The sequence below is a fragment of the Gymnogyps californianus genome, chromosome 5 (genome assembly GCF_018139145.2).
Source record: "Gymnogyps californianus isolate 813 chromosome 5, ASM1813914v2, whole genome shotgun sequence".
Lineage (NCBI taxonomy): Eukaryota > Metazoa > Chordata > Aves > Accipitriformes > Cathartidae > Gymnogyps > Gymnogyps californianus.
Genome location: NC_059475.1, coordinates 15,418,479 through 15,430,077, shown reverse-complemented (window position 1 = coordinate 15,430,077; position 11,599 = coordinate 15,418,479). Strand labels below are relative to the sequence as shown.

General features: G+C 43.8%; 1 protein-coding gene across 2 annotated transcripts; it reads right to left on the bottom strand.

Moving 5' to 3' along the window:
• Positions 1–613: 613 nt before the first annotated feature.
• C5H11orf58 (chromosome 5 C11orf58 homolog) lies at positions 614–6,780 on the bottom strand. 2 transcript variants are annotated; one of them, XM_050898113.1, is made up of 5 exons: positions 6,695–6,780; positions 6,322–6,417; positions 4,872–4,932; positions 2,976–3,088; positions 614–1,745 (listed from the first exon to the last, which is right to left on the bottom strand). In XM_050898113.1, exons 1-5 carry the CDS (start codon positions 6,752–6,754, stop codon positions 1,542–1,544), a joined length of 534 nt encoding a protein of 177 aa, XP_050754070.1. In that variant the 5' UTR covers positions 6,755–6,780; the 3' UTR covers positions 614–1,541. The 2 variants fall into 2 exon arrangements, with proteins under 2 accessions (XP_050754070.1, XP_050754069.1); XM_050898112.1 differs by having other exon boundaries at positions 614–1,751; positions 2,979–3,088; positions 6,322–6,402.
• Positions 6,781–11,599: the final 4,819 nt, after the last annotated feature.

Here is an 11,599-nt window from a genome sequence, read left to right as displayed (position 1 = left end):
TTGTCTATGTATGAGAAGCTTGCAGTATTGGGAAAACAAAAAAATCCATACAAATCAAGTACAAATCACTGACCGTTAGTGGCTGCTGTAACATTGTTCTTAAAACTGAATGACTTTGAAAGATTTTGTATTAAATGCAAATATAGTAAAACAGATGATTAATCAAAATCTACACTTTTTATTTACAATCATATTACTTTTATTTTTTCCATAATGCAACTTATTCCAAGTCCTCCCCCAATAACTGATGCTGCAATGTTTACGTTCGATAAACCTACACAATGATAGTACATACTGCTGCTTTCATGTAAGCAAGCCAACTGGCTTGCAAATGTTGTCTGCGTGTCATAAATTGTATACACAAATGGAATATTCTCCACAAGCATCTGGAGTGTTTCCTGAAACACTGTTGCGGCAGAATGAGGCTGTACTAGAGGTACAGATCAGATGTTCTGTTCTCCCAGCAAGGAGAGGCAGTTATCTGTCTGATGTACTAAGAGGAAACTAAGTCTAAAAAGTTCTGATATTTTATTAATTACTTGAATACAATAAACTATAAATTTGCAGAGAAATGGATGTGCTTAATTCTTGCTGGAAGGAGTTACTGGAACTCCTGACTCTTTAAGCGTATCAACCTTACTTGAGAGGTACAACCTTTTTGTGATAATTGACTTCGACGTCTGAGTGATGCATGTATGGGGAGAAAAGGAAGAAGGGCTTGTGTACTTAACTCTGTATGCTATATTTTAAAAAGCTAAATGATTTGTATACCCTTTTCATTATCAAAGTATATTTTCTCTTTCAAAGTAAACTGGTTTCTTCGGGAGGAGTTATTTTTAGTAACAGCTCAGTGCTATAACCAGGAGCCAATAATTCAAAAATCACTCTTTTCTGCTGAAAGGTATGAAGAACTACAGCTTATCCACCTCATTATAAAGCCAAAGAAGCAAGTAGAGCTTTCTGTTGTATTATGTGTTTCTAAAACACCATCTCCCGTGCAACTGCTGTAGGACTTCAGATGGATACAGTGGTTAATACTGTCACAAAAGCGAGTGATTTCTCCTCTTAGCCCTGTCAACACTAGCATCTATAGACAAAATCGTCGTTTAAAGCTCTAGTACATCACAGAATAGTGCTGATACTGGTATTTTACAACTAATGCAACATCCAGTAATTCACATGTAATCTTAATAGTTAAAAATTCAAGACTGGGGTACTAACTAAAGAAACCACTAACATGAAGTTTCCATATCTGGCATGGAATAAGGGGAGGGGTAGTTTAGATAACATTGTAGAGATTGGGCAGGAACAAAAAGAATTTATTTCTCCATCCAGTATTTTATACACTTTACAAAAACCAGTAATATCACTGTGCCCATAAAAATGTTATCCATGGCAATGGAAAGCAAATACTACTTTTTGTCATCTAACAGGGTCTTTTTAAAATCATAATACAAAGATTTGTGCTGTAGCAGTCCTCCACTTTGCACCGTAACAATAAGGCTTACTGTACTTTAAATACAAAGCTGTTACATCTGCAGTTATGAACCACTGGCTTTAACAAACATCATTTTATAGTTGCTTTTTGCTTCTTTTTTGTTTTCTGGAACCTCAGCTTCATCATGTTTTTCAGCAGCTTGTAGCTCCTCTGCAGACTCCTCTTGCTCCGACTCAGAGCCACTTTGGGAGTCCTCTGAACTCTCTTCAGAGGAGTGTCCAGCTGCCTCTTCTTGTTCTTCACCTTCCTGAAACTAGAAGTTCAGATTATGAGACAGATAAACCATTATTTCCTGGCAACTCCATTGCAGCTTTTAAAATTTCCCAGTGAGAATGTTTTGCTTAATGGCTCCTTTCATTTTAGTACTAAAATGGGCTATGTTGCTAAACACGGGTTTTTAATATACAAATTACTAGACAGAAAGCAACTCCACTGAAGTGGTTAACCGTACCAACCGTAACATCCATGGTTTCATCAGCCACATTCTTATTTAGTTACAGCAGAAATCCTAAAGACACCATTGAATGAGTTTGAAAAGTTTCAGATCACATCAGTTTAGTAATTCCTTACTTTGGTGTACACAGTACATAATGACACCTGAGTATTTGTCATGGAGTGAAACATAATGAAACTAATGGCTAGACCCTCAAGAATTCACATTCACGACTGATCTTTGAAGGTTAGTTTAGCACACCGCAGCATCAGGAATGCTGAAGTAATCCAATGATACTGCTAACAACAACCACCCTAAAACGGCATTTTGTTCGTGGTCCTAAAGAGCAAAGCCTCTATGGCTGTAATATTAACAATTCCCAGCACTGACAGGTGGTTTTACTCGCTCTGGAAACATCAGCTATGTTTTTATGCAGTGATTGGTGCTAAAAGTTAGCAAAAAATTAATTATTCCGTCTTTCAATTGGCAGATGAAGACATGTTCCTAATTCCCTTGGTTTTTGTCACACTTCTCTGCCTGCTCATTCCTATGGAATTCCTTGCAAGTACAAGACCAGTCAGGTGTCAGCTCACTGGAGGACTCCGTACAGCAAATTTCCCTTGTCTGACCCCTCTATAGCCACTTACTTTTCAGGACCACAGAGCAGTACATGCCTCACCGCAACAAGAAGCTAAGATTAATTAGCTCTCGGCAACAATGCAGATGGTTATCCTGCCTTCTTATGTATTCCTTGGCAACACCCTGATTTAATATATTTCTCACTTTCTGTCCTAATCAGTCTTGGCTACTATGGAGCATTAAGCATGTCCTATCACTTTTCAGAACAATGAGAAACAGCTATCATTTCCAGGCATCTTGATGGCCACCACCGTGTACACAAATAGGGGTCAAGTGCCTGCAGTAAGTTTGTCCTTTAACCCAAACTGTGGAAGTTTGCCACTAGTTGTGGTGATTGGATTTTTAAACCACGTATCATGTCTTAGTGAAGTGAAAGCCAAATCATTATGGAAATAAACAACTTACTACCTCACTGAAACCAAGTCCACAATGGCGCCGGTTTCGTCCAGACATTGTGCTGTCCATGCTTTGTTGGTACTGAGACTCCAATTCTTCATTCATTTTCTTGTCTTCTTCCCCTGCATTGTCCAGTGTACTTTGGTTATGGTTCATTCAAATTAACAAAGACATCAAATTACACGAAGTCACATTTTCGAAGTTTATCACTATATATGTGAAAAAGTTTAAATTTAGCCATCTTAAACTACTGGATCGAGTATTATTGCATACAAACCATCAGATTTATAAGCAATCATATCAAGTGTCCAAGCAAAACTGCTTTGATACAAAGATGGGACAGTAAGTTCCTAAGACCTGATGCATTCAGAGGGTTGTACTATGCACGGTGTATGTTCTACTAAACAAGGTAAATGTAACCAGTACGACTTCTCTGTGCTTCCTGCCAATACTGTAACATGTCACAGCAAGCAAAAAGTTTCTGACCTTCACTACATAACGTGTGATTACTGTGATTAAACCATGATTAATATATAGCAGCAGAAGTTGGGACAATAGTACTTTTGTTTATAGAGCTGTATCTGAAACTATTTCATGCATCCTGAATTATCAGCAGTGGTTACTACAGCTCTGCATTTTTCCATCTTTAGGAATTAGCAGAAAAACTAATTTTCATGAGCTACTTCTACATGCCCTTTACTTACTTGTTTGAGTAAGTAAATAAAGAATCATTTTTACTGGGGGAAAAATATGGTCTAAAATAGTTAAGAATCCTCTGTTCTTGTGAAAGGTAGGAATCTCTAATTGTCCCCCAACAGGCCTACAACGCTCTAGTTTTTAATTTGTATCTCTGTAAAATTAAAAGCTTGTATTGCAAATTAATGTTTCCTCATTTGGAAGTTAGAGCTGTATGTTATTATAAAAGGACAATAATTGTATGTTGGACAAGGAAGTAAAGTGTTAAGAGAATAGCTGTTCTGATTTTTTGTGAAAAAAACAGCATCTTAACTTCTTGCTAGGAACAAACCAGCACTGATTCTTTATGACTCCTTAGGGGAAGCATCGTCTCCCTTCTAGGAAATTCAGGTATAAGGAAGTGATTCTCAGTCACTCTGCAAACTAACAGCAGAACCTGGAACTAATCCTCAGGCTTCTTTTGGTGTTTTGGTCCATAGATGATTTTTTGTCAACTCAAAAATTACTAGTGGAGCATACCAGGGAAAGAAGTTTTCTGGAAATCTGACAGTTGCTATTCTGTACAGCTTTATCAAACCTTCTCTCAAACAGTCAAGCCCAGCTTGGTTTCGATGTACTTTGCCTTACTACCTGAGCAAGCCTGATAAGAAGTTACCATGGTCATACATTACATGACATCAAATTATTGCTGATTGCCAAGATGACCTTGCAGATCTTTTCAGCTTCTACCTTATTGCTTTCAGGCAGAGATCTTTCTATTCAATAGGTAATAAGGTGGGGGGAGAAATCAACCCGTTCTTTTCCATGCACAATGATTTAGAGGTTTGGATATCCATACATGGCAGCAAGGAAGAAGTATAATACTGCTACGTACCAATAGCAATAAAACTTTACTTTCTTATTTTGATAGCAAAATAAGACTGAGGACCTATAGGCCCTGATTTCCAGGGCATTTGTACACAAGTTTAACTGACCATCAAGTACTATGCTGAACCTGGACTTTAGAAGGCAAATAAGTACAGTCAGAGAAACTGTTTGTCAGTAATCTAACAAGAGAAATTAGACTTCTACAACTCCACAGACTGACCTGTCTTCAACTTCAGCCATGAAACCTGAAATCCCTCCCTGCAACATCTACAAAGCTTAAAGTACTGGGATGTTCCTAAGTGTTAGATTTCCAACTTTGTATCAGCTGTTGGATAAACTGACCTGTCCTGAAGTGAGAGGTTGATCTGTGGTCTCCGATAACAAGGCGGCCAGTATGTTCTTTCTAAAAGAAAAGGCAGTTTGTTTTGGAGCTTTAGGGTGCACTGACAGCTCTGCCAACATTCTGGAAATCTCAAACGGAAAAGGTTTGCTGTCAAACTTTGTCAACCAACTGTAAGACTGTAAGTTTTGCTAGCTAACAACTGCTGCCTCTTGATGAACTTGTTTCATCTTTGTTTTGTTGAATTTTCTGAAAAAGAACCCCCAACAACTAGATACTCTTTACTCTTCCCACACCCCAAAGCTGGTTCTAGTTCATTGTGTTTCTTGCCACTCCAAAGATGAAGACAAGCCATGCTAGTATGTCAGCTAAACCAGGAAGAATGGTGATCACCTGATACGAAAACTACACTACACAATGCTGGACAAGTGTGAATTTAGGTTCTGACAATTCACCCTTTGCGTTTCTTTCTCTGGCACTATGCAATAGTTCAGTCTGTGCATCTTACAACAATCCCACTTTTAGACTGGTCACAGTATCAGGTAAGACCTTCACAGTGTTCATTAATATATTGCCTCCGTAGTTCCTCATTAGCAAATGCATCCCTATAGGCAAGAACTGGCATTACATAGCAAGCAGCATTAAGTATCCAAGTAGACATTAAGATTAGTGGTAGTGGGATGTTTTAATAGGGTATTGTATTCCTATCCACTAGGAAGGATTAACTTTTACCTCTTTTAATACAGTAAAATATTTTAGCTTACAAAAATACTGTATTCAAGCAAAATAAGCTAGTACAAGTGTAAGTATTTTTCTTGAAGGTAAGTAGAACTGCAATACTAAAACAGCATTTTGTACATGGAAAAAGCACGATTATATTTGACTAGTTTTGCAGCATTTTTTGCTAAACGCATAGTAGAAATATTGTTTTAGAGCATTTTCTCTTTAAAAATATTTCCTGGATTATTTAATTAGGTTTACTATTTTGCTGTTTTAGTCTATCAGCTACCGTTTTTTTGAACCTTTGATTTTTTTTTTCCAGTGAGAGAGAATTTTACAGACCTAGTGCACAGGTCTGTTAGTTTGTAACAAGGACTCTCTCAGAAGCGTCCACAAATAATTTTATCAGCTGGTCTGAAAGTATAAAGGGGTGGGGTGGGGAGGAAGCTGCAGAGCAGAGACTTGACCATTTCAGACTGATGTTTTGTGTTACACCGCTGCTGACATAACAGCTGCAGCTGTGAAACCCAAATCCTCCTTAAAGGAGAGTCCCAAAGCGAGGTTGTCTTTTTCCTCAGAGAGCACTGCGGCCTGCAGCAAGCCTCCCGCGGGGGAGGTTTTGTTGCACCGCAAACAGAAAACCCCGCGTAGCCGCTGGGGGGGGGAGGGGGCGCGGATTCCTCCCGCTCGGGTCCCCGCGTCCCCGCGGCGGGGGGAGCGAGGCGGCCTCACCTTCCCAGCGCCCATCAGCCGCAGGAACTTCTGCTTCCGCTCCTCGTTGCCGAGGTCCGCCGCCTCCCAGCTGCTGGAGCCCTGCGGGAGCACACGCTGACTGCGCCCGCCCGCCCCCTCCGCCGGGGCGGGCCCGGCGGCCCCCAAGCGGCCCCTCGCCCCCCGCCTCCGCCTCCCCCGTGACGCCTCCGCCGGCCGCTGCCCCCCGGACGGCCGCTAGCGCGAGGAAGGGGGCGGCCGGGAAGGCCGCGGCCTTCCCTGCGTCCCGCCGCGGGGCTCGGGCGCCGTGCCGGGGCCCCGCCGCAGCCTCCCTCCCGGCCTCCTTCTCCCCTCCTCCCGCCGCGCGGCTGCCCCGGCCCCGGCGCCCATTTACATCGGGGGAGGCCGCTCGCTTGAGGCCGTGGTGGCCCTGGGACTCCCTGGCCGAGCTCATCGCGGCGGCTGGGTGACCGGGCCCCTCTGCCGCTTTCCTGCCGGAGCCTCTCCCTCGGCCAGCGCCGGGTCACAGCCCCGGGTCGGCCGCGGGGCGCGCCGGAACCGGTAGTTCTCGCCCGGCCCTTGGCGGCGCGGTGCGGGCAGGCCGGGACTACTCGTCCCACAGGCCTCCGCGGCGGCGGGGGGCCGTCTCTGCCCGCTGATTGGCAGGGGTGCGGGCCGGCCCCGAGCTCCGCCTCCGGAGGGAGGTGGGGGCGGGGCCGTGGCCCGGGGGCGCGGCGGGCGGGCGGGAGTTCTCGCTAGCGCGCAGTGGTGGGGGAGGGTGCTGCGGGGAGCTGGGTGCCGTGTCGGTGGCTGTGGGGGAGGCTTCGCCTCCGCGTGGCGTCGGGCGTGAGGCGCTGCTCGGGGGAATGAGGGGGGTGAGGGGCTCCCGGCCCCGGGGCTGCGCTTCTGCCGTCGTGTGAGCGCGGCCGGGTGTCGGCTGGCTCGGAGCCTGAGGTAATCCGCGCTGAGGGAAGGCGAGCTCTGGCCGCAGTCGAGTGTGCGAGCCGCCGGCGTGGAGGCGGCGGCGGTCCCCGCCTGGGTGTGCCGCTGCTGGCGCCTCAGGTTGGGTAACGATCGCCTGAAGGCGGCGGTAGCGCCCCCCGCCCCCCTTCTCCTTCCCGCCTCAAGTAGCGGCCGTAGTCGCGAGGACACCGCGAGGTTCCCGCCACTTTCCTCATCTCCCGGCGTTGGAGAGTCGGGACGGAGATGAGGCGCCTCTCCCGCTGTTCTTGGTTCACTTCGGTAACCGTCTGTGTTACCGAAGTCAGCTCTAGCCTGACCCAAAATCCCTCTCACCACCGCACCTGAGTAACGCGGGGGCTCCCCTCCCGCCGACCGGTCCTGCCACCTCGTGTGGAGAATGGCAGTTTGTGACCTGTGTGGAATCCAATGTTTGGAGCTCCAAATGCTTCCAGTTAACCCTTCAGTTGCTCTGGCCGTTTGCCATCACTGTTGTTCCTGCAGTCCCATCTCCTCCACGTATATGCCATGTACAAAACAGAAATTTACTGACTACCTCCAAGTTAGTATTTTCTCACGTATGTCTTCTTCAGAATTAGCTTAATTTGAATGGGTTGCCATTGAATGTCAATATTCTGGCATCTTTGCTTAGATTTATTGAATGGGAAGATGCACAGTCACATCTTCAGGTCATCTCACCTTAATGTTAAGAAAATCCCTTCTGTTTTAGTTCCTCAAGTACATAGTGACTTTGCCCCCATGATAAAGTTGTAGCTGTCCAACTAATGTCAGGAGGTTAAGGTGCACATGCTGAAATGTGCAAACGATGCGTGCCAATTCATATTGCAGCTTAAACATGGCTAGTTTAACATTAAAGTTGGTTGCTTAAGGATTTTTGAAATTAAAATGAGGTAAACTACTCGACATGAAAACAGGTATGAGTACACATAAGTGTATTTAGTCTTATTGAAACCTCCATAACAACTGATTTAAAACAAATGATTGCAATTTTCTAGTTTAGTCAAAGAGCTAAAGTTAGTGTCTTAATTAGATCTTTTTTGAGTGGTTGTCAGTCTGTACATTCATGTCCATGTGCATAAAGGCAATCACTTCAGCCATGGAGTTTTCATCTCCAGCAGTACCCGTAAATCACACGTCCTTGTTCCCTCAATCTTCTTGCATGCTTTGCACATACAGTATGGGTGGTCAGAATATGCCCCGACTCTTCAGTTCTTCTCAATAGTTGGCTTGAATCTGAATAGAATAGAATAGACTATTTCAGTTGGAAGGGATCTACATGATCATCTAGTTCAACTGCCTGACCAATTCAGGGCTGACCAAGTTAAAGCATGTTATTAAGGGCATTGTCCAAATGCCTCTTAAACACTGACAGGCTTGGGGCATCGATCACCTCTCTAGGAAGCCTGTTCCAGTGTTTCACCACCCTCTCAGTAAAGAAATGCTTCCTAATGTCCAGTCTAAACCTCCCCTGGCGCACCTTTGAACCATTCCCACAAGTCCTATCACTGGATCCCAGGGAGAAGAGATCAGCACCTCCCTCTCCACTTCCCTTCTTCAGGAAGCTGTAAGAGAGCAATGCAGTCGCCCCTCAGCGTCCTTTTCTCCAAACTAGACAAGCCCAAAGTCCATAGCCGTTCCTCATAGGACTTTCCTTCCAGCCCTTTCACTAGCTTTGTTGCCCTCCTCTGGACGTATTCAAGGACCTTCACATCCTTCTTAAATTGTGGGGCCCAGAACTGCACACAGTACTCAAAGTGAGGCCACACCAACGCTGAATACAGCGGGATAATCACCTCTTCTGACCGGCTGGTTATGCTGTGTTTGAAGTACCCCAGGATGCGGTTTGCCCTCTTGGCTGCCAGGGCACGCTGCTGACTGACATTGAGCCTGCTGTTGACCAGCACCCCCAGATCCCTTTCTGCAGGGCTGCTCTCCAGCCACTCCTCTCCCAATTCATACTTGTGCCTGGCATTACACTGTCCTAGGTGCAGAATCTGGCATTTGGACTTGTTAAATTTCATCCCATTAATCATAGCCCAATGCTCCAATCTATCTAGATCCCTCTGCGAGGCCTCTTGTCCGTCAACAGAGTCAGCAGCACCTCTCAGTTTGGTATCATCAGCAAACTCGCTAATGGTGCATTCAACTCCTGCATCCAGATCATTGATAAATGTATTGAACAGGACTGGCCCTAGAATTGAGCCCTGAGGAACACTGATGGTGACTAGTCGCCAGCTAGATGTAGCCCCATTCGCTGCAACCCTTTGAGCTCTGCCCTTCAGCCAGTTCTTCACCCAGCGCACCATGAACCCGCTCATCCCACAGCTGGACAACTTGTCCAGAAGGATGCTGTGAGGGACAGTATCAAAAGCCTTACTAAAATCCAGAAAAACTACATCCACTGCCTTCCCTTCATGCACTACGCGGGTGACCTTATCAGAGAAGGATATCAGATTAGTTAAACAGGACTTTCCCTTTGTGAACCCATGTTGACTGTGCCTGAACTTTCTTTTAACTTGCAGTGATCTAAGCTGCATTTCTTTGCATCTACTTATCTTTAGTGGTTTGTTTAGTTTAGTTTCTTCTAGTCACAAGTTTTTATTCTTGTTTTTATTGTTTTTGTCACTACAACTGTTAAACATTTTGGATTTGAGCCAGTAAGTTTATCCACCCACCTGTCTAGCTCTGTGTTCCATCAAGGAAATTTTTGGATTTTGAAGGTTAGAGGGAAGGAAGGACAAGGTAGGCTATGCCTGCTAATGCCAGGTGTAGCCATCTGCAAGGCAGAAGACCACACTCTGCAAAGAGTGATTAGGGGCAAACATAACATTGAAAACGTAGCACGTAGGTCCCATAATACATAGGTCCACACACAGTGCAAAGATGCTGGTGGACAACACATCTCATAAAAGAAGGGTGTTCAGTTCCTTGCAAGTAACTTCTCTTTATGCTGAAGCAGCTTGGGGTGGGTGATGATGATGGGTCTGGTTCCATTAACTCACTTTTAGCTGAGGTGATCTGACTGCTGGTCAGAGCTGGGTCCAGCTTTCAGACAGTTTGGGGAAGATCCTGCAGTGGCTACCTTCAGTTTTCTGAATGTATTTTTCCTATGCTCTCCCTGTAGTGAATGAAAAGTTCCTATAGGGCTTCTAAAGTTAGGCTTCTGCTCTGAACTGTCTTTGGCAGGAATCTTTGTGCTTGGGGGGATGAACTGCTCCTAGCTAAGTTTGTCTTTATGAATTTCCGCCTTACAGAGCTAAAAATGTGTCATTACAATGTTTTTTGTGAGTATGGCAATTAAGCTCTTCAGTCACTTTGCTACTTTTTAACATTTTCCCTGAGCCTTGTTATTCAGATGTCACCCATCGTTCTTTTGTAGGACTGAAATACAATGAAAGAAGAGTTGATAAAATATTCTGGAAGATGGAGCATGGAAGTTCAGCAGATCTAATAATGTAGGGATGTGCTGGTATAGCCCTTCCACTCCCGGGTAGGTAGATTCAGAGTTAAAGATACATGTAGAAAGTCATTATTTTCAATTATTATTTATACAGAACAGCACTAGGATAGTGATGTTTAAATTCATGTTCACATTTATTGCACTGCTTGAGTGTGCAAAATCAAATAGAAAGGCACAGCTGTTACACCTGCTTTCTACGACTTCTGTAGTTATTGTTTGACAATGATAAAGAGCAGAAGGGAGCATTAATGTGAGAGAATGTTATATTTACAACTTCAACCTCATTTTAATGTATTTAAATGTATAGAATATTATATAATGACTGTAATGGTGGATTAACTTAAATTTCAATATTTAAAAAAATTATTTCTAACAGAAGGGGAGTAAAAATGCAAAAGATGTAAAAATAACATCACTTTATAAATTTAAAAACTCAGTTTTTTGGAGTAGTATCTAGCAGCATTTTTAGTCCGTTAACTTAATAGGAATTGTGGTAATCCAATACCAGTGAAATTGTACCTTTTCCATTTTTTTAAGTTAAGCTTTTATTACAGTTTCTGTACTATTGTGCCTAAAGACCTGTTCCTTAATAAAAACAAGTGTGAAATTTTAGCTTCATGGCTATGGTTCCCTTATGGGACAAATTGAGAAGGTTTGCCTTTGGAAAAAAAAGTGCAAGAAAATGAGACTCTTAAACTCTAAATCAGCTATTATAATTGGGTCTTAGTTGTGGCTCACTGTTAAATTCAAGTCTTTTTCAGGACAACTGAAACATACTAATGTTTATATGGCTGACTAATGGTTTGGTAATTTTGTTTTTGTTTGCATTTTGAATGATGAGGTGCTGATGATATTTTA